The 21,577-nt window shown below is 54.4% G+C and overlaps 1 protein-coding gene across 1 annotated transcript in view; it reads left to right on the top strand.

Moving 5' to 3' along the window:
• Window positions 1-341: 341 nt before the first annotated feature.
• The window catches only part of TGM2 (transglutaminase 2), a 32,803-nt gene continuing 11,567 nt past the window's right edge, over window positions 342-21,577 (top strand). The window contains exons 1-8 of the mRNA XM_035006298.1: window positions 342-448; window positions 3,487-3,666; window positions 8,297-8,539; window positions 11,767-11,885; window positions 14,354-14,482; window positions 15,555-15,732; window positions 19,594-19,729; window positions 20,403-20,506. Of these exons, the coding sequence (XP_034862189.1) occupies window positions 439-448; window positions 3,487-3,666; window positions 8,297-8,539; window positions 11,767-11,885; window positions 14,354-14,482; window positions 15,555-15,732; window positions 19,594-19,729; window positions 20,403-20,506 (1,099 nt within the window). The 5' untranslated portion in view covers window positions 342-438. The remainder of the gene's footprint in view (window positions 449-3,486; window positions 3,667-8,296; window positions 8,540-11,766; window positions 11,886-14,353; window positions 14,483-15,554; window positions 15,733-19,593; window positions 19,730-20,402; window positions 20,507-21,577) is intronic.

Here is a 21,577-nt window from a genome sequence, read left to right as displayed (position 1 = left end):
TGTGTCCTGGCGCAGCTCTGTGTCTGTACCTGCCTGTGTCTATTTCCGCGCCTCGGTGTCTCTATTACCCGAGGTCTGATTATGTGTCCAGGTGTGTCTGTGGGTCCTGGTCTCCTTGTATATCCCTGTCCGTTGCGGTCCCAGCCTTGATGTCTGTCCGCTCCTGCAGGGGGCGCCCTTGCGCAGCGGCTGCTCCCTCCCTCCCTCGGGCTCCTGCCCCTGGGGGCACCCTAACTAGCGGAGAGCAGACAGCGGGCCCAGCCTGGGCAAAGGTGGCCCCACCAGGTCCCCGCCTTCAGGCGCGGCCCCGCCCCCTGCCCGCCCAAAGCTGCTATAAGTTCACGGCTCTCTCAGCTTCAGCAGTGCTTGCCTTCAGTGGTCGCACTTGGAGGGTCCAGCCACACTGGTCAGAGGAGGAGCCATCGCCACCACCTGACCATGGCCGAGGGTGAGTATCAGGGGCAGCGTTGCCACCACGCAGGCGCCCTGCCCCTGGCCATCCCTCCTGGTCGCAGTGGTCCTGCCTGGGCCATGGGGGAGGGGAGGAAACACCTGGCCAGGGGCTCAGTCCCTAAGTCCCCCAGTTTGGGAGCAACAGGAAGGCTGGGCTGGGTGAGGAGTGCCTGGTTCCCAGTCCTGGCCCAGCTTGGGCCCTTACTTTCCTATCCCCAGGGCATAACCATTAACCCCTGCCTCCCTGGATCAGATGAGGCAATGGAACGTGAAAATGTGTGGTAAACTGTAAAGTCCTGGACTAGTGGACCATTGTCACTTGTCCTCAGTCAATTAGTGGGGCTGCGTCCCATGAAGCTGTGCAGAGGGGTCTGTCCAGCCTCCGAACACTTGGCTTTGGTTAGTCCCTGCCAGCTGGGAAGAGGTATGCACGTTCTCCTTAGTGGTACCTGGGAGACTGCTTGGCCCCGGGGCCAGAGAAGAGGTTTCAGCACCCTATGGGGACTGGGCTGAGAGCAGACAGGTTCTCTAAGGTCCCTCCAGCCCTCAGGTTCTGCAACTCTGGTCTTTGGCCTCTTGTGGATTCTCAGTTTCCCCTCCTGCAAAATGGACAGCACTGTGGCTCTTGGTACATCGGTGAGGGCCAAAAGGAATAGAGAAGGGGTCTGATTAATTTCTTACCTGCTCCACCCACTACGCACGCACACACGCATACGGTGGCCGCCCTTCTGTCCCAGGGGAGGGATTTCTGCAATGGAGGATGTCATTGCTCTAAGACCACTGTGCCCTGTGTCCCAACTCTTGGGTCAAGTCCATTTGGAGATGGCCTCTGCACACTGTAGCCCCCGGAAGGAGGTGCGGGGAGAGGGAATGTGAAGAGGGAGGTGGGGCACGTGGAAAAGGGAAGAGAGGGATGAACCGTGGACCTGCCTGACTTGCTGTGTGACCTCGGGCCAGCTTTGTCCCTATCTGGGATCTGGCTCCCCAACACATGGGATCAAAAACCGGCTCAGGGCTGGCTGTGATGGGTGACCTAGGTGGCCACTTGTCCCCAATGCATTTTCCCATCCCTGTCCCCAAGAGAGGCTCCGTGGGGCTGGGGGACCCTGGAGGTGCCGGTTGTGATGAGCCACCGCCTTATTACCACAGTGGCCACTTCCTACAGGGGTCCCACTGGCCTGGAAGACCTCGGCTCCTTTCTCAGTGCAGAAATCCTATGATCCTAGAACTCAGTGTTTCTGTGCCTTTGGAGCTGGGCATGATTTCTGGAAATCCTTCTTCAGACAATAACCCAAGAAAGCACCCCACCTGCCCCAGCCCAGGAAGTGACCATCTCTCCAGGATCTCCCAGGCGGACCATGGGCCGGGGCGGGGGGGGGGGGGGGGTTGTCTCAACTGCTTAAGCTTTCTGGAATAGAAGTTTCCAAAAACAACGTTTCCTCACCCCAGCAGGCCAGCAGGAAGTTCTCCCTGGTGGTGTGGAGGTCTCTCCTGCTCTGAGTGCACAGGGGGTCAGCTTCCTCAGGCTTCCTCCCACGCTCAGAACACAGGGGTGGGAGGGAGGGGAAGGAAGGAATGGGGGAGATGGTGAACAAACGCTGAGCTGTGAGTGAGATGGTTTCCAGCGCGGGCTCCAGACTCCACAGCCCTGGATTCCAATCCCCATGCCGCCGCTTGCCATGGGACCTGGGGCCACAGAATATCTCCCTCTGCACAGTCGAGTCCTCACAGTCGGACTCTACCCATGTGGGTGGAGAGGCTGTGAGGTTTAAGTGGAGATGAACCGTGTCAGGGCCGTCCCTCAGCAGTCACTGGGCACTTTGGGATCTTCCACAGCAGAAGGCAGGGGACGTGGGTCGATGTCCCCGTGGAAGGATCCACTTGCTGGGTGACTTGGGGAAATCCCTGCCCTTGGCCTCAGCTGGACCACATACTCTCCAAGGACCCCGCAACGCGGAGAGACTGCCTTGCCCACTCTCCCCATGCTACGGTCTTCCTAATCATGACCTTGAGCTTGCCAAGATTTATGAGGTTTGCCCTTCCCTCAGACCTCCACCCACCCACCACCCCTGCCTCTGCCCTGGTCTTCAGCTCCGTCTGAAACTATAAATAGAGATTTCACATATCAGACTTCTGCCCTGGGCCAGGCCTTGGGGAAACGGTGCCCAACACCCTGTCCTAGTCCTCACATCAGTCTTTTGAGACTTCAGAGGAGGTCCAGAAAGGGAGAGAGACCTGCCCAGGGTCACACAGCACCACAGCGGAACCAGAATGTAGGTCCAGAAGACTCCAAAGTCCCTGTCATTTTAAAAACGTTTTTATTATGGCGAATACTGAACGTACATCAAAGTAGAGAGAAGTTTCGTTTTTTAAAAAATCAGGATCCAAATGGGCCGAAATGTCTCTTAAGTTTCTCTTAACCTATAGTTTCTCCCTTCAACGATTTTTTTTTCCTTGCAATTTATTTGTTAAGGAAAGTGGATCCTCTGCCTATTGTTTCCCAGAGTGTTTGTTTCTGTCTATTGCATCCTGGTTCTGTGTGGAACATGTTCCTCAGTCCTCCCTATTTCTTGTAAATTGAAAGTTGAAACTAAAAGGCAAAGCCTGTGTAAATAACCTACACCAAATACTGCTCCCCACCTCGTTTTTACCTAAAGAACCCTTTAATAAGGACAGAACAGCTCGTGTTGAAGGAAGCAGGTAACGTGCCAGGCACCGTGCTGAGCAGTTCACAACAGTCCTGGGGACAGATGAGGAAAGCGACACCCAGAAAGAGGACTTGCCTGAAGTACACTGCTGGAAGGTGGCAGAGACCTCTCCCAACATGCCACAGTGGGCATGACCTTGTGACTGAGAGCTGGGGACATCTGGCCCAGCTAGCCCCAGGGTGGCAGGGCGGGGCAGGGAATTGGGAGGGGGTAGAGAGGGCTGGCTCCCAGATGACCCTGGGTGTCCCCACATCCAGGGAGCCCCGGGGTCACAGCTGGCTGAGGGAGGCCACCATGGCTCACACCCCTCCCACTGTCTCCGTAGATCTGGTTCTGAAGAAATGTGACCTGCAGCTGGAGGTCAACGGCCATGACCACCACACAGCTGACTTGTGCCGGGAGAGACTGGTGGTGAGGCGGGGCCAGCCCTTCTGGCTGACCCTGCACTTCGAGGGCCGAAGCTACGAGGCCAGCACGGACAGCCTCACCTTCAGTGCAGTGACCGGTGAGATCCTCCACCACCCCCGCGCCCTGACCTGCTGTGTTCCGTGATTTCATAGCCCCCTGACAACGGGGCACGGGGCTGCAGGGAGTTCCTATCGGCCACTAGTTCCCTGTTACAGATGAGGTAACTGAGGCCCAGAGCGTGGAGGGATGATGCCCCAGGCCACCCAGCCTCGTAGACAAGTGGGCTGGATGCCTGAGTTCTGAAAACCTGTTGTCACCGAGGGGTGGGGCTCAGCTTCCTACCGCAAGGTCCATCAAGGTCCTGCCCACTCTTCCCCACAGCAGAACGGCTTTCAACTCTTATCAACAGCTACTTCCTCAAATCTACATAACCCAATCAGGATTCTGGGCTCAGGTCCATATCGGGTCTGGGTGGTGGAGAGAACCCAGCTGGCTCTGTCTCTCTGAGAGGGTAATTTTGTGTTCCCATAGTTCCTTCTCCAAGCCTCGGGAGGCTGCCTTAGGCTCGGGGGCTGACAGACAGACCTGGGTTCTGGTGCAGACTGAACTGCCTACCCGCTGTGTGACCTTGGACAAGTTGCTTAGCCTCTCTGAGCTCGCGTTTTATCCTGTGCGAAGCACTCGTGGTGGAGGGTTGTTAGGGCCGAAGGTTCGGACATGGGGGAGTGCCTTGTAGACGTTAGCCGCGGTTCCTGCTCTTGTTCCGGGGGGTCCAGCGATGGGTGAAAGGACATTGAGGCCCCAGACACCCCACCCCCAGATGCCCAGTGCCCAATCTTCTTGGCTTGCCATTCCTGGGAAAGGAGCCTTGAATGCCGAATCTCTGGATTTGCCCTCGGGTGGGAACCACTCCCTTGAGGTCAGCTAGGGGCCACCTGGCTGGGACTCTGCTAAAGGGTGACAAAGGCCAGTTCTTTCTGAGACCTACAAGGTCAGAGAGAGCCGCCAACAGGCTGAGGCCCGTATTTACGTGGCAGCCCTTTGATAAGGCTTATCACTGTGCCTGCAGACTGGCCACGGATATCCACCCCCTTGTCTTTCCTCCTCCTCCCTCCCCTTCTGGCAGGGATACACCCACTGTCCAGGGTTGGCCCTCCTCACATGCAGCCAGCACCTTTAGGGCCTGTTTTAACTGACCCGAGGAGGCTTCAGGAGCTTCTGATCTTTCTAGCCTCAGTTTCCCTCTCTGTAAAGTGCAACGTTGTAGTTCTAACAGGATACCCTGGGAAGAGTCAGGCTTGTGATGATGAGAATCACAGCACCTACAGAGCACCTACTGTATGCATGCTCATCCTAAATCCTCCCATCTTGGAAGCATAATGAGACCCCGTTTTACAGATGAAAATACTGAGGCTCAGAAAGGTCGAGTTACCTGCCCAGGTCACACAGTGAGTTAGGGACAAAGCAGGATTCAAACTCCATCCTCAGTGTTGAGGTTTCCTTGCTGTGAGCTGACAGCAGACACATTGACCTATTCACCACAAGGGCCAGCCAGGCCTCAGTTTGTTCCTCTGTGAAATGGAATGGTAGAGCCGTTGCCAGAGGGGGCTACCTGTGACTTCCACCTTCTTTCTCTTCTTAAGGCATCCCCTTTCTTCTCCTCCCTCCATCTAGGCAGCCTGGGGCTAGATAATTAGGCCCTAAGGTCAGGGTTGGGTGGGCAGCTGATCTTCCCACCCCAGCAACTAATCTCTGTTCTCCAGTTTGCAGCGACTTACCTCAAACCCTAGCCAATCTGCCCTGATCACCTCCAGAGCCCCGGCGGGCAGTCTGGGAAGGCACTCTATCTCTGGATGCACATAACTTCCCTGTTTGAGTTTCCAAGAACTCCGATGGACTGGGGAAGCCTGAGGGACAATACCAGGAAGCCAGGCCTTTCACCTCAAGGCCTGGCTTGGATTAGCACCCAGCCCTGGGCCTGGCCTGGCCACCCTGCTCATGTGCCAGAACATTCTAGCATGTGATCAGCCTGTCCTACCTCTTTAGGGAAACTGAGGCCCAGAGAGGGGAGAGTGCCAGAGAAGGTCACTCAGTGAGCAGACTATGTGGCCTGACCCTATAAATACCGAGATGCTGTGTATTTCGCCCAGGTGGTTGGAGACCTGACAGGCTCTGTTTTGGAGTACAGACCACAGTAGACAAATACCATTCTTACTATGGGAATAAAGCTCTGCTTCCCTCTAAGAGGGGGCCAGGGTTTGGAGGGTGAGTGGGGTGGGACTGAGGTCAGCCTGAAGTAGTGAAAAGAACTTTTATGAGGCTGATAGAGGGCTTTCCTCCAGAAGGTTCTCCTCATCCACTCCCCCTCCCCGCACCCCCGCCAACCATGGTCTAGGAGAGTCCCCAGGACTCCCGACTCTCCAGGTTATTTAGGCCCAGAGGGATCCCTATAGCATCTCTGGCCCCACAAAGAGTACCACGTGGAATGGCAGCCAGTGAATTTTCGGAGCCGGCCCACATGAGCAGTGGCTGGACCAGGGGGGACAGCCTGTCCTCATCCCCCCCAAGCCCAGGGCCCCTTGGAAGAAAGGGGTGTGTGTGTGTGTGTGTGTGTGCACGGCTGCCCCAGGGTGGAGAGAAAGGGAAATGTGTTTCCTGACCTGTCCTTGAGGGTGGTATGTCAATAATGACAGTAGCCGTGGGCCCTGGCCCGGGCTGTTACTATGGTGACCAAATCATTGATTGTCCAAACAGGGACATTTCTGAGAATGAAAGAGCACCATTAAGAATTATGCTGGGGCCACGGCTGTAAGCTGGGACTGTCCCAGGCAGACTGGGCCATATGGTCACCCTGACTTGGTCCCTTTCAGACTCAGTTTCCCTATCTGTAAAGTGATTCAGTTGAACGAGGCAATTTCTACATTTCACTCCAGTCCTCAAAATCTGTTGTTTGGCCTGAGGATTCTGACTTGTAATGGTCCCTTTTGGTGACATGGAGGAATGCTCACGTATCCTGCATAATTATTGTTCTAGTCACCGTTTGGAATGCTTTCTATGAAGTCTCTGCCGGTCCTCTAAGCTGCACTAGGACGTGGGAGTGACAATAACAAAAAATAGTTGCCATTTATTGAGCACTTACTGTGTGCCAGGCACCATACGAGGTACCTCCACCTTTTTAAACTTTGCAATGACCTTATAAGGAGGTATTTGTAATTGACTGTAATTGACCCCATTTTACAGATGAGGAAGCTGAGGCACAGAGAAGCTAAGTAGCTTGTCCAAGGTCACGGAGCCAGTTTGAGACCTAGAATCAGACCTTCCCAGACATTTAGTCTAAGCCTATTTTCTTCTTTGATGAGAAAATTGCAGATCAGAAAGGGCTGGTGACTTAGCCCAGGTCACACAGTGCTCAGAGCCTGAGTAGGGGAACCAGACCCTGGCTGGCTCTCGGGGGCTCAGTGCTCAGTGCTCAGTGCTGCTCAACTGCTCAGGAGGATTTAAAGGCTTACAGCCAACTCCTGGCACTCCTTGGAGGCCTGTGTCATGCCTGTTAGCTCATGGTTATATTTGGGCCTGGGTGTGGGTGGGGCTCGTGGGTTGGGAGGAGGGGGCAGGGTGCGGGGAGGGAGCCCCTCAGTGAACAGGCCCCCATAATGTCGGAAGCAGGTGGGCTGAGCTACAGGGAGCTCGGAAGAATAAAAATAAACTTTCCTGGGCAGCCAACCAACTAGGCAGAGAAGGTTCTGTTTCTCCTCTCGGCCACCCAAGTCCAGGAAGGATGACCAGCCCCTCCTCACCCTCCCATGACTCAGACCTGCCTGCAGGGGCAGGGCCTTCCCCCCACCAGAAAAAGCAGCCAAGCTTGAGGCCGGCTCCCTATCCCACAGAGCCTTCAAGACCCCTATGAGAGAGCACGGGAATGAGAGGCACCGTGGAGGACAGCCCAGAGCCTAGAGACCTGGGCTTAGATGCTAACTTTGCCCCAGACTCCTGGGATATCCTTGGGAGACCCTCCTCTCTCTGAGCCTCAGTTTTCCTACCTGTACAAGGGGCCTTAGGGGAAGCAGGAAGGGCCAAGGCTGTGGGGTGGGAGGGGATGGTTATGACCCCTCCTTGGAGCTGCCTATGGAGATACAAAGGCCAAAAGCCAGAGGGGGGCCTGGGGAGACAAACACCTAGAGGCTGGATGGGCCAGCACTCCACAACAAGGGGCCTCTCAGATGGGCTCCCATAGGGACATCAGAGAACCAAGGTCCTCTCCTGCTCAGAGTCTGGGCTTATTCTTCTGAAAGGGAAAGCTGCTCCCTAGCAGGGAAAGGATTCAGGTGGGAAAGGGGATGCTCCCCAAGGATTCCTGTTCATGCTACAGGTGGACACACGGAGCCCAGAGCGGGGGGGCGGGGGGGGTCTTGTGCACAGTCACACCCGCCCAGGCAGCGTGACTGAGACCCTGCCCCGGGTGGAGCTGCCCCCTCTCCCAGGAGAAATCTGCCTGGTGCCTGTGGCTTTTCACGCATTCTCACAAAAGCACCCCTGCAAGGCTGGGGTCTGATCCTCACTTTATAGACGAGGAAACCAAGTCTCAGGGAGATGAAACCTCTTGCCAAAGTTCCCTAACTGGTCAGCTGCGGAACTAGGCCTCAAACCCCGGCCCATGGGACCCCCTGCGTGCGCCGGGGCCCTGCCCGCGTCTGGCTGGCTCATGGCCACGGCCTTTTCTCCACCAGGCCCAGCCCCCAGCGAGGAGGCCGGGACCAAGGCCCGCTTCCCACTATCCAGTGCTGTGGAGGAGGGCGCCTGGGCGGCCACCGTGCTGAACCAGCAGGACGGCGTGGTCTCGCTGCAGCTCAGCACCCCAGCCAGCGCCCCCGTCGGCCTGTACCGCCTCAGCCTGGAGGCCTCCACCGGCTACCAGGGCTCCAGCTTCATGCTGGGCCACTTCACGCTGCTCTTCAACACCTGGTGCCCAGGTAAGCCATACTCCCCTGGGCGGGGCCGAGGGGGGGTGCTGGGCCGGCCTAGACCACCCGTGGGGGCAGAAGATTGAGGGAAGCCCCCTCAGGCCCGCCTCACAAAGCCCTCGCCATGTGCGCAAGCTGTTACCCCCTTACACAGGCAGATGCACACTGGGAAGCAAAACGCCCCTGCCCTGCCCGAGGCCACACAGCTACCAAGGGATCTCAGCCCGCATCAGCCCGAGGCGCGTGTGTTCCCCGAGCACCGTGACCTGGGTGTGCGGGTGTCTCGGGGTCACAGCCCCATTCAGGAATGGGGTGCCCAGGGGCTGCCTGGGGCCGCCGTTCACCACCGACTCCCAGTTCTGGTTCATGCGGCTCTGTTGGAAATTCCACCAGACGGGCTTGGGGAGGGGAAACTGAGGGAGGCGGAGGGGTAAGGTAGCCGGAAGCGGCGGGCAGGAGCAGTTTGGTTACCTAAGTGCCTCCTTATACGCTTCCTCCCTGCTTCCTCTCAACAATCCCAAGGGGGAGACTGTCAGTGTCCTCGCAGGCTTAGAGAGGTCAAGTGGCTTTGGGAAGCTCCTCAGGAAGTAAGTGGACAATGCTGGACAAAACTAGCAAGTTGGAGGGGACGGCCTGAAGAGCCGAGGCTGGCTCAAGGAGGAAGGGGGCAGCAGGGGCTGCCACACCCCTTCCCAGGCCTCAGTTTCCCCATATGACTAACAGGGCAGCCGGATCTGTTTCCTTCCTGTTCCTGCATAGCGAGGCAGAGAGACAGGCCAGGTGGGCCCCAGCTGAGGAACAGGGTGTCCCTCCTCAAAGCGGGGGCCCAGCCACAAATTCTGGCCTCTCCAGCATCAGACAACCTGCTTCTTACTGGGCCGCTGCTTTATTTCTTCTTCTCCATTTTGAGGCATTTTATAACACAGTCGAGGGGAAAGATTTTTTATTTTCTCTTTTATATACTTTGGCTTTTAGATGTCCTCTTCATATAAGCTTTAAGCAGGAAAACAGCCCCACTTTGACTCTCCTTGGGGAGCAGCATTATTAGCTGTCTTGAGGGACTCATCTCCTTAGATTCCAGTGTATATGCCTAGAGACACTGCCACCTTAATGGGATTCTCTGTCTTTCTTAAACAAAAGGATCCCATAGTATACATCAACCCACAACTTATTTACTTTTCCCCTCTACCATACATCCTGACGATCTTTCCACATTGGCGTGCATACACATCTGCTTTTTTTCTTTTTAAGATTTTATTTATTTATTTGAGAGAGAGAGCGCACAAGCAGGTGGAGCGGCAGGCAGAGGGAGAAGCAGACTTACTGCTGAGCAGGGAGCCTGATAAGGGTCCCAGGACCCCAGGATCGTGACCTGAGCCTAAGGCTTAACCAACTGAGCCACCCAGGTGCCCCTGCTTTTTCTTTTTAAGAGCTCAGAGGGCCCTGTGTCTTGCCAGTGTGGACCGTTCATTGATCTGGCCCTCCACCCAAGGACATGAGGTTGTCCCCAGTGGATCCTCACAGGAAGGGTGTCTATAGAGCACCCTTGTTCACACGCCCTTGGGCCACATGGAATGTTTTCTCAGGATAGAAGTGGCCTTGCTGGACCCCGCGGTAGACTTGTTTTGATTTTGTCAATCTGCAGAGCTCACAGCTAGTAGGCCGCCCCATGCACAGAGCAGGAAGAGGCCCGTGTCCCCCTCCTCCTCCCCACTCACCAACATGGCAGGGTTTCAGAGTTCAGAGAACAGGGATCAAGGTTCCGGGATGTCCCCTTCCTCTGCCTTTCCTCCAGCCCTGCCCCATCCCATCCTGCGGGTTAGGGTGGCTGTCAGCCAAGCAGCACAGTGACTAAAGTGACCCACATCCCAGGGTGGGAGCCTGGGGAGGGCGGGGCGTGGAGCCAGTGATTCGGAGGCAGGAAGTTGGGCTCCTTGGGGTGGGCCTGCTGGGTGGGAACACTGCTGTCCCTTTGGGACCTGCCCCTGAAACCAGAGCCTTCTACTCCTGAGCTCAGGAAGGACAGGAGGAGAGGAGGGAGTGAGCAAGTGCCAAGTATGTGCGGGGACCTCTCATCCCCAAGGCCCAAGGGCCCCGAGCAGCTGCATTCCAGTCCAGTGCCACCATATTTTTAGTGACCCATAAAAATGTTTTAATTTCTTTTAAAATCAGAAGACAAAAATGGAAGTTGAGGTCAGAGAATATGTTACATTAATATATTTGTTATTACACCAATGCAGTCATAAAATATATTAATTTTTATTTTATTATTATTTTCATTTATTTATTTATTTTTTATGGAGGAAGAGGCCCACAGAAGCAAAAATGCCCAGGGCCCACCCAAGTCATAATGTGGCTCTGGATTTCCTCTTCCCGGCCTCAGTTTCTTCACCTGTGAAGTGGGGCCTGGTAAAGGCCAGCTTGATCTCTAACCTCCTGCCATGTGGGCCCGACTGCCCCAGCGCTCTTTTCTGTGGTCGTCAGCCACGAGGAGCTAAGCGCCATGCATACCAGTACCTGTCCCTGTGCTGTCTCTGGTCCTCTGCTTAGCGTGTCATCCCACCAGACTCCGAGTATCTAAATCGTAGTCATTTCTCAAAGCAGCATTCACAAGGCACCTGCTTCAGGGCGATCCTCCCTGACCACCCCCTCCCCACAGCTGGACAGGACCGCACTTCCCCGGAGCCCCAGTAACCCTAGTAGGCTTTCTCTCTACCTTGAATCAAGCTCCTTCTCACACTGGCTCAGGGCTTTAGCTTTCCAAGCACATTTCGGCTCTGCATCCCATGTTACCCTCAGGGAACACAGTGGGGGGGATGAAGAAGGAGAAGTGATCTCCCCAAGGTCACACAACAAGTGAGGATCAGCTAGGAGATTCCTGACTCCTGGTCCAGGGCTCCTCTATCTCTTGTGTGGGCATCAGTTTTCCTACCTGTAAAATGGGGCTTTCAAGGTCCCTTTCTCATAGAGCTCTTGCGGAAATTAAACATTAATATATGTCATACACTTACTACAGGCAAGTGTTAGAGAAATGGCAACCACTGATAATACTAGTTGAAAACACTTATCTCATGGGTATGGGATTATTAATGAATGATTAGCTTTTCTGATTCAAAGATAGAAGGACCTCTAAGACTCTGACCTAGCCCTGGGTCTCGGCCCCCTGGCTGCCATGTCTTTGGGGACCTTGCACTCCGCCACTCCCAGAGCTCAGGCCCCTTCCTTCCCACCCCCAGCGGATGCTGTATACCTGGACTCAGAGGACGAGCGGCAGGAGTACGTGCTCACCCAGCAGGGCTTCATCTACCAGGGCTCGGTCAAGTGCATCAAGAGCATACCTTGGAACTTTGGGCAGGTAGGGCCACATCCTGCCCTTCCCAACCACTGCAGGCCCACTGTGTGTGGGGCCCTGGGTCTGAGGTGGTCAAAGCTGCAGAGGTGCGAGCTGGTCTCAGAGCTGCCCACCCCATGCTGTCAGGGATTCAAGAGCCCTGAAATGGCTGGAGGATCAGAGAGGGTCCAGGCCAAGCCTGAGGTCATACAGCAAAGGGTTGCCCTACCCACCGTGGGAATGGCAGTCCCAGATTCAAAGTGGGGAAAGAATCGGGAGAGCCTTTGGGAATTGTGGGGCTAGCAGGTGCTCCAGGAGTGAGAAAGGGAATATTCAAGGCCATATACCAAAATAATAGAAATGCCATTGTGTGTGCTGAGGGGAAGCTTTACACCATTATCTAGATCAGTGGCTTTCAAACTCGAATATACATCAGAATCACCAGAAAAGTGTGTTAAAACACAGATCACTGAGTCCCACCCCTAGTTTCTGACTCAGTAGGCCTGGGTGTGGGCTGAGAATTTGCATTTTTGACAAGTTCACAGGCAATGCTGATGCTGCTGATCAGTGGTCATACTTTGTGAACCACTGGTTGTATCAGTTAGCTACTGCTGAATAACAAACAAGTCCAAAACTTACAGGCTTAAAACAACAGCTATTTATTATTTCTTATAAATCTATGGCTCACCTGGGGCATGGCTGCCTAGGCTGGGCGTGGCTGACCTCTGCTAGATGGCACATCTCTGTTCCATGTGGTTCCTCATCTTCTAGCAAGTCAGCCCAGGCTGGTGGGTTGAATGAGGGATCTCATTTCCCCTGCCATCCAGGCTCCCATGAAAATTCTTGAGACCTTGCTGAGAAAACTCATGAAGCAAGAGTTGTCACACTCCTTCCTGGCCCTTCAACCTACTGGTGTGTTGGGGGGTGTTGGCCTTTTGGGATGGGGTTCACCTTGAGACTTTTCCCAACAGCCCCTGGGTTAGGGTTTCCATATTCAGGTCTCCAGAGTCCTGCCCTGGGACCACAGGGAAGTCTTCCCTGTGTGGTGTGGGGCTCTGACTTCAGTTTCCCCATCTGAATATTGGGGATACTAATTGCAAGAATATCTGCCCAAGAACCTATAGCCTGCTCTGGGATGTACATGAAATGGTGGTGTGGGTGGGATACAAAAAATACATCGCAGAGTAAATTGGCTCTTAATTCCTGGGGCTTTGTATTCTCCCCTGAGAAACAGAACAAAAGCCAAGTCCTTCCTTTCCTTTCCTGACTCTCTGTTCTGTGTCCAGGTTTGTGTTGAGCCACTGGACACAGCTCTTGCAAATCTTCTGGAAGCCATCACAATCCAGAATGATAAGACCTAGAGGAAGGAAGTGAATAACTGCCGATGGGAATCAGGGCAATTTCTGAAATAGGCAAGGTCTGAGCTGGGCTATGGAGGAGGTGGAAACACGGTATACAAGGCAAAGGGAATGGCCTGAGCAAAAAGCTCAGAGGTGGGAAAGTTTATCTTGTGCTTAAGAAGAATTCTGTAGCTCAGGGAGCACTTTATGTCTGGAGGAGTCCCAAGAGATGAAGTGGGAGAAGTCAGCAGTGTCCGGGGTGCGAATGTCAGGCAGATGGCAATAGGGAGCCACAAAAGGGCTCAAAGCCATGGAGGGAGACCTGTGATGAAGCCTGGTTTAGGACAACACCACAGAGGGTGGGTAGCAGGGAGCAGATTGCCTTTGGACTGGTCAGACAGGTGGTCCAGTGTAATGTGACAAGGAGGGAGGGCCCTACTTTTGATAATGATAACATTTGAGTTGCAAGGATGAGAAGGTGTGGGCCATACAAAGAGTGGCTGAAAGAGCATTCCAAGCAAAGGAAATAGCAAGTGCAAAGGCCCTGGGGCAATGAGTGGCGATAATGAGGTCAGAGATGGGGTGGGACACAGATTGTGAAGGGTCTTGAGGTCACAGGGCAAAGTCTAGATTTTATTCTAGGTGCAGTGGAAACAGAGGAGTGATTTCGAGATATAATTTACCTCATTTCCAATCAGAGCAGTGTGTTGGGGTGGAGGGGGCAGGCGGGAGAGAGGATTCTCATCAGCTCTGCAGGGTGAGTCAGGCCTTAGGGGAAATGAGATATTTGGCACAGCAGATACGGGGAAGGGACAGTGGCAGGGCCTGAGGTGACTCTGAAGAGAGGGAAGCCCCAGGGACACTGTGGGTGCTACTCCACATTCCCAGGACAACCCCCTCCCCTCCACCCCGGCCAGGCTCTGAATGCAGGCACATCCCTTCCTCTTTCTCACAAACTCAGTCATTGTCCCCCCAAAGCCCATCCTGGGCCAGGCAGAGCTGGCCTCACAGAGATGTGGCTGACCCAGCCCGGACTTCCCTAGTGTGTGAGATGGAACAGAGAGGACCTATGGCTGCAGGGCTGCATGGCAGGCTTCCAGGAGGAGGTAGCTTCTCATTTCCCTCCTCCTCCTCTTGTTTCCCCCAACACAGTTTGAAGACGGGATCCTGGACATTTGCTTGACGCTCCTGGACATGAACCCCAAGTTCCTGAAGGATGCCTGCCGTGACTGCTCCCGCCGCAGCAGCCCTGTCTACATGGGCCGGGTGGTGAGCGCCATGGTGAGTGAGAGGCGGGGCCCATCCCAGCGTCTGGGCCCATCATGGGCCCCAGTCGGCTCCCCCCTTCCTGTGATGATGGAGGCCACACTCCACCCTGGGCTTGGTTGGGGGGGTCCCAGGAGATGGGAAAGTCTCAGCTAAGAGAGCTTGTATTTGGAAAGACAAGATTTACACAAATAAGGGTAATGTCACGTGGTCCCTAAAAGCAATTCATCCATTCATTCACTCATTCAGCAAATATTTATTAGATGCCACCCATGTCCTAGGCACTGGAGAAACAGTTGGGTGTAAGACGTGTACGGTGTCTAACTTCAGAGAGCTTATATGCTCGTGGATGGGTGGGTGGGAGGAGACAGACATTGACAGAAATACCGTGGGAATGAGTCACAATCAGAAATGATGATGCAGGCACCGAAGGAAGCCAGAGGTGTGAGAGTGTCTAACTGCAGAATCCAACTTCGGTGAGGGGCTGGGGGGGACCCCCCCGCCTTACGTGATAATCCCTAAGCTGATACAGTAAGTGGGAGAAGAGCATTCCAGGGAGGGGGCACAGTTTGTGCAAAGGCCCTGAGGAGAGAACGACTTTGGCAGGTTCAAGGAGCAGAAAGGAGGCTGGCATGGCTGGAGTGGAGTGAGCGAGCGGGAGTGGGGTGCAGGAGGTGGGCAGGGGTTAGGCCATGCAGGCCTCATGGACCACAGTCAGGAGGCTGGATTTTATTCTCAAGGCAATGGGAGCGTGAGGGGAATGACAGAATCCACGCAGGGGCCGGAGGGGGTCTTCATAAAACTCAGATCACTTCTTGTCACTCTCCTGCCACCCCGTGGACCAATTCACATCACCAGCATCACCTTCATGACCTTGACCCCTCACCACCTCCTCCCTTCTTCCCCTTCTCTCACCCACACCCCGGGCTCCAGCCCCAACCATCTCCCACGTACCAGCCTGTCACACTTTGGTATCTTTGCATGGGCTGTTCCCGCTCCTAAATTCCTTTCCCTGCCTTTCACCGCATACTGAACTCACAGCACCTGCTCCCCAGGCTTGGCCCTTCTGACGCCCTGCTGGTTGTAGGTCAACTGCAATGATGACCAGGGTGTGCTGCTGGGACGCTGGGACAACAATTACAAGGATGGCGTCAGCCCCATGTTCTGGATCGGCAGCGTGGACATCTTGCGGCGCTGGAAGACCTCGGGCTGCCAGCGTGTCAAGTACGGCCAGTGCTGGGTCTTCGCAGCTGTGGCCTGCACAGGTGAGCTGCACGCTGGGCGGGGGCCGGGGCTGGGACCGGTTCACAGCCTCCCTGAGCGCCGGGACGGGGGCAGGGAGAGCACTCAAAGGGGAATCAGCAGATCCCAGTTCTGGTCCTGTCTCTGCCTCCAATGCCACCAACGTACTGTGAGGCCTGGAGTCGGCGGCTGCCCCTCTCTGGTCCTTTTTCCAACCACTGCCCTGCAGGTGGTTATTAGGATCAAGGGATGTCATCTGGGAGGCAGCCTGGGCTCAGGGTTGAGAAGATGGGCTTTGGAGACAGGCACCCCTGAATTAAAAACCCCCAGGAACACTCAGCTGCTCTGTGACCTTGAGCAAATGACTTCCTTCTGAACCTTGGTTTCCTGGTCTGTAAAATGGGGGCGAGAGGGCCTCCCTCCTAGGGTGGGTCGATAGAAAACTGCTTGGCCCAGAATTCAGCCCAATGTAGCTCTCAGTAAATATTAGCTATTAGTAACTCAATAATAACAGTCATTATCAATGTCAAGAAAGAGAAACTCTTTCTAAAATGTAGATGAGGAAAGAGAAAGCAATTTAAAACCAAAATGTAAAATAAATCTTTAAAAAATCTTACATATTCGAGCCCAGAGAATGGTGAAGACTGTTCTGGGCTGGGGTTGGTGCGTATGAGAATGAGTCCGTATCCTGTACCACATAAAAACATAGACTCCAGAGTCAAGGCCTGAATCCCAGTCCCAGCTCTGCTTCTTAACCAGCTGTGTCCCCGGGTAATCATTGAGCCTCTCTGAGCCTCAGCTCTGTTACGTGTGAACCGGACATAACAGTGCCTTTATCCTGGGGCAGTTGTGAGGATAATGTATGAAGTGCTAGAAATGATTTCAGTTGCATAACAGCAAATACTTATCTCATGCTGTTAGATTATTCTTATTACGATGATTACACTGCTATTATTATTTATTAGGCTCAGGAAATCTAAGAGGCTGGTCCTGATTCGCAGCTTCTCTGACTCCGGGACCAGGGCCCAGGCCCAGGGAAGGGCCTCGGGGCGTCCTGGTGCTGTCCTCCGCACCAGCAGTCTGGGTAGGGGTAGTGCGGCCCAGGCTCCCAGCTGGGCTGTCTCTGCTCCCCCTTCCCCACGGCCGAACCACCACGCCTGCCTGCTTCTGGGACCTGTGCATTCCCTTTTCTCGTGCAAACTCCCCTGTCCTAGACCTCTTCTTCTTAGGGGCCTGAAATGCCTCCTAAGAGGATTTTCTGGAGACCCACCACCATCTGTGGCCTGGGTCCACAAACTCACACGCAGATGCCTCCCTCCCCTGGGGCTGTGACCTCCGGAGATCTTGCTCCAGACCCCTCTCTCCCCAAGGCCAGGGCTGAGTCTGGGTCCCTGCAGCCTTCTCCCCGGCCTGGTGTGGGACAGAGCCAGGGAAAAGTGGCTTGGATGAGCAGGCCCCCGCAGCTTCTGCAGGAAGCCGCCTGCTGGACTGGCCCAGGGACTCTGGTGTTCCGCTGCCTGTTTTGAATCCCAGCTCTGTCACCTGTCCCTGGGTGGACTTGGGCAAGAGAACTGGGGTCTCCAAGCCTGTATCCTCACCTATGAAATGGACACAGAGGTGACGGACCTAATTCACGGGGAGATGTCACTTTGCACAGTCTCTGGTTCAGGCTAGGCTTGGGTTTGTGGGCTTCAGGGGAAGCTGGGATTCCTCAGCCGGACCCTGGAGCATTTTCGAAATGTCCCAGAGTCAGCCCACGGTGACTGGATAGTCATTTGCAGTGACAGGCACCGTGGCACCCTGCTCTTCCAGGCTGGGCACGGGGCAGACGAGACTGCCCACATCCATACCTCTCTGAATCACCGCAACATCCCCCAAAGCTGCTATTATCAGCTCCTCTTAGAAGAGGAAATGGAATCTGAGACGGGAAGTGGTTGCCTAAGGACACACAGCTGGAGAGCAGCATGGCCAGGCTTGAGGTCAGGTGTCCCCGGTTCTGGGGCAGCCTCCTGGCCTGAGCCTGTGATGACAAGCCCTCTTGGGACACCAGCTCTAGGACAGGGGTGATGCCTTGTTCCTCCCCACGCCTGGTCTGTATCCTGAGCCCTGTCATGTCATGGGGCAAGGCCTGGGGTCGGGACGCAGAGAGTCTACTGCCGGGGCCTCAAGGGGAGCCACGAGGCAGGAGGGGGAAGGTCAACACTGTCCTTCTTCCCCGCTCCCAGGGGCCCTCGTCCAGGGCCAGAATCCAGGGCCTTCCCGGGACCTCTTACCCTGCTTGACAGTGGACCCAGGGCAACAGGGCAAAGGTCCCTCTCTCTCACACACACACACACACACACACACACGCACACATGCACACACTCCACCCACCATCTCCAAGACTCAATCTCAATCAAAACTAAAAGGCAAAAGTCCCATTCAGTAGGGGTTTTCTCACTTTTTATTTTTCTTTAATTTTTTTTTTTAAAGATTTTTTATTTATTTGACAGAGAGAGACACAGTGAAAGAGGAAACACAAGCAGGGGGAGGGGGAGAGGGAGAAGCGGGCTCCCCGCAGAGCAGGGAGCCCGATGCGGGGCTCGATCCCAGGACCCTGGGATCATGACCTGAGCCGAAGGCAGATGCTTAACGAATGAGCCACCCAGGCGCCCCCTTTTCTCACCTTTTAAAAAAAATTTATTTATTTCCTTTATCCCACCCAAGAGTATATTACTTTCACAAAACACATAAAAAACTCATTAAAAAATGAGGGAGTGAAAAGGCACCCAAAACGCCGCCTGTCAGGAGCACCCCGCCATTCAGGCTCGAATCCTGCCCCGGGCCCCCCTCCCTCCTCGGAGGTCTGTAGGTGCCACCTGCTGTCCTGCTTCTTTGTCCCCCCCCCCGCCACTGTGACTCCTGTCCCTCCCCTGCCACTGTGACCTCTGTAAACCATGCTTTGGCGTGAGCGCAGGGCCCTCCCCTTCCACGACGGCGCCCCCGCATGACTGCCGGCCCTGCGTGTGTACCATGACCTTGTGTGGTAGAGGGGGAAACAAGGCCCAGAGAACTGGAGGGACTGGCCCCAGGCCACACAGCCCAAAGCAGCCGGCATTGCGTGGAAGGCCCCCTGGACCCTTGTTCCCTCTTCTGCCTGCTCCACTGTGTGCTCCTTGCCCTAATCTCTACCATTCCTGCCCTTCTTCCCTTTTCCCCTTCTTCCTCCTCCTCTCTCTGCTTCATCCACCCCTTCATCCATTTGACAAAATTGTCTGTGCCAGGCCTGTGCTGGGCTCTGGGCACGTAAAGTAAGACAGATCACTCACTGCCCTCAGAGGACAAATTAAAGGATCCCTCACATGCCCGTCCGTTGTGAAGGATGATGAATCCCCAATCTTGCTATGAATGCAAATGGTGGAGCAATCTAAACCTGGTGGGTGGCCTTCCAGGCTGAGGGAATAGCATATGCCAATGCCCTGTGGCTGGCAGGAGTGCAGAGTGCTGGAGGAGCAGCGAGTGTGGCTTGGCCAAAGTGCCCAGGAGATGGTCAGGGGCCAAACCTTGTAGGGCCAACGGCCATAGCCAGAGGTCTGGCCTTGACTTCAAGGGCCATGGGGAGCCATCGAAGGTTTAGCAGAGGAGTGTTGATGTCAGACTTGCATTTTGGGGGCTTCTTCTGTTAGCTGTGATGTGAGGAGGCAGAGTGGACATGGAGTGACCAGTGAGGTGGGCACCATCATCCAGGTCAGGGGATGGTGCCCACCCTCACCACCTGGATAATGGGTACAGTGCTGCCTGGGATACAGATGGGCACGTGGATGCACAGAGCAGGGCAGATGTCTCCAGATCCTCAGCTCATCCCCTAATCCCTTTCTCCATCCTGTCCCCTCCCCCACCCCCAGTGCTGCGGTGCCTTGGCATCCCCACCCGAGTGGTGACCAACTTTAATTCGGCCCATGACCAGAACAGCAACCTGCTCATCGAGTATGTCTACAACAAATTTGGGGAGATCCAGAGGGACAAAAGCGAGATGATCTGGTAAGCTGGGGCCTGGGGTCAGGGGTGGACCCCACTGGGGAGGGTCCCCTGGAAGGGAAACCTAGGAAGACTTCTCAGAGGAGGTCACATTTGAATTGGGGTTAGAAGTTGAACAGTATTTGGACAAGGGGGAACAGGGTCTAGGGAGGGCTCTCCAGGTAGGGGCCCCAGCATGAGCAAAGGAGGGAAAGTCAACACACAAAGTGAACAATGCATGAAAAGGTGTCAGGGGAATGATTTTTCAGGAGTCTGGAATGCCAGGTTAGAGGGTCTGGGCTTGACTCCAAAAGCAGCAGGTTGTCACCAAAGGCTTCAAACTGGGAGAGGGACACTGACGACCCTGGAGCAGGAGATCAGAAGGGGAGAGACTGCAGGCGGGGGGCCGGGGTGTGGCCCAGGCAGGCCTGAAACTCGGCAGAGCCCAGGAGCTGGAGAAGAAGGGACAGCCAAGAAGCAAGGAGGTCCCATCAGCTGGACTCAAGGAGCCACTGAAAGGGGAGGGCTGTGGGAGAGGTGCTGACAATGACTCCCCAAGTAGGAGTGAGCACCTGGCGGGGGCCCAGGGGCGGAAGAGCAAGGAGGAGTGTTGGGGACGCTCTGGGCTGAGCCTAGGACAGGCGAGTGTGGACTGCCCGCGGGAGGAGTGTGAGTCCTCGCTTCATTTCTCCCACAGGAACTACCACTGCTGGGCGGAGTCATGGATGAGCAGGCCGGACCTGCAGCCTGGCTACGAGGGGTGGCAGGCCCTCGACCCCACGCCCCAGGAGAAGAGTGAAGGTGGGTGGGCGTGGCCCCCTTCCCTAGACGGGGAAACTGAGGCTTGGCGAGAACACCCCCACAGTCCCTCAGCCGGGAGAGGCAGAGCCAGGTTCTAACCCCAGTCTGGCTGACTGCAGAGACCACTGACTGGTCTGCACGAGTGTGGGGGGTCCTCACTCGTAGTGTACGATCCGCTTCTTTTATGATTTGAAAAGTAATTCACATGCATTGTGGAAAACAAATATGGAGAAGCACAAAGAAAAAAATCAAACAACATCTTTGTCCTCTCCCCCTCAAAAGAAATGTCATTAACATTTACACACAGCTTCCAGTAATTTCCTATTATATATTTGTTTGTAGGTGTGTGTGTGAGAGACAGAGAGCCAGAGACAGAGGGAGAAAGAGACAGACAGAGACAGAGAGAAGGAGAGAAAGAGATAGAGAAAAGAGAAAGAGAAAAAGAGACAGAACACCAAGGCAAATTTGGGTGAAACCAAATGGATCCTTTCTCAGAATGATATTTTTATTTGTATTTATTTATTTTTTATTTAAATCCAATCAGCCAACATATAGTACATCATTAGTTTTTGGCATAGTGTTCAACGATTCATTAGTTGCGTATAACACCCAGTGTTCATCACATCACGTGCCCTCCTTAATGCCCATCACCCAGTTACCCCATCTTCCCAACAGAATAATATTTTTAAATGCATAGAATATATTACCTAGGGTAACAAAGAAAACCAATTGCACTGAAACATGGTTATCAAAATTTAAAAAAATAAATTTATGATATAATAATATATGGTTTACAGAACAAGATCTAGTGGTAGAGATCGTAAGTTCCATAATGTACTGGTACAGATGCATATAAGCGGTATTTCCAATTATCTATGACAACTATAAAGTGATACATAAATGTCTGTGTTCCTTATGGGTGAGAAGTCATAAGTGCACCTGAGACTATGGTTTGTCTGCTTTCGCAATCGAAGGAAGTGTTATCCAAATTCAGAAGACAAAGATGTAATTTTTTTCCCATCCAAGTTCACGGACCCCCGAATTCTATTTGCAGTGCTTTGGGGGTCTTTG

This window comes from Mirounga leonina, unplaced genomic scaffold (assembly GCF_011800145.1).
Source record: "Mirounga leonina isolate KUSES-001 unplaced genomic scaffold, KU_Mleo_1.0 Mir_150, whole genome shotgun sequence".
Lineage (NCBI taxonomy): Eukaryota > Metazoa > Chordata > Mammalia > Carnivora > Phocidae > Mirounga > Mirounga leonina.
This window is presented reverse-complemented; position numbering and strand designations above follow the sequence as displayed.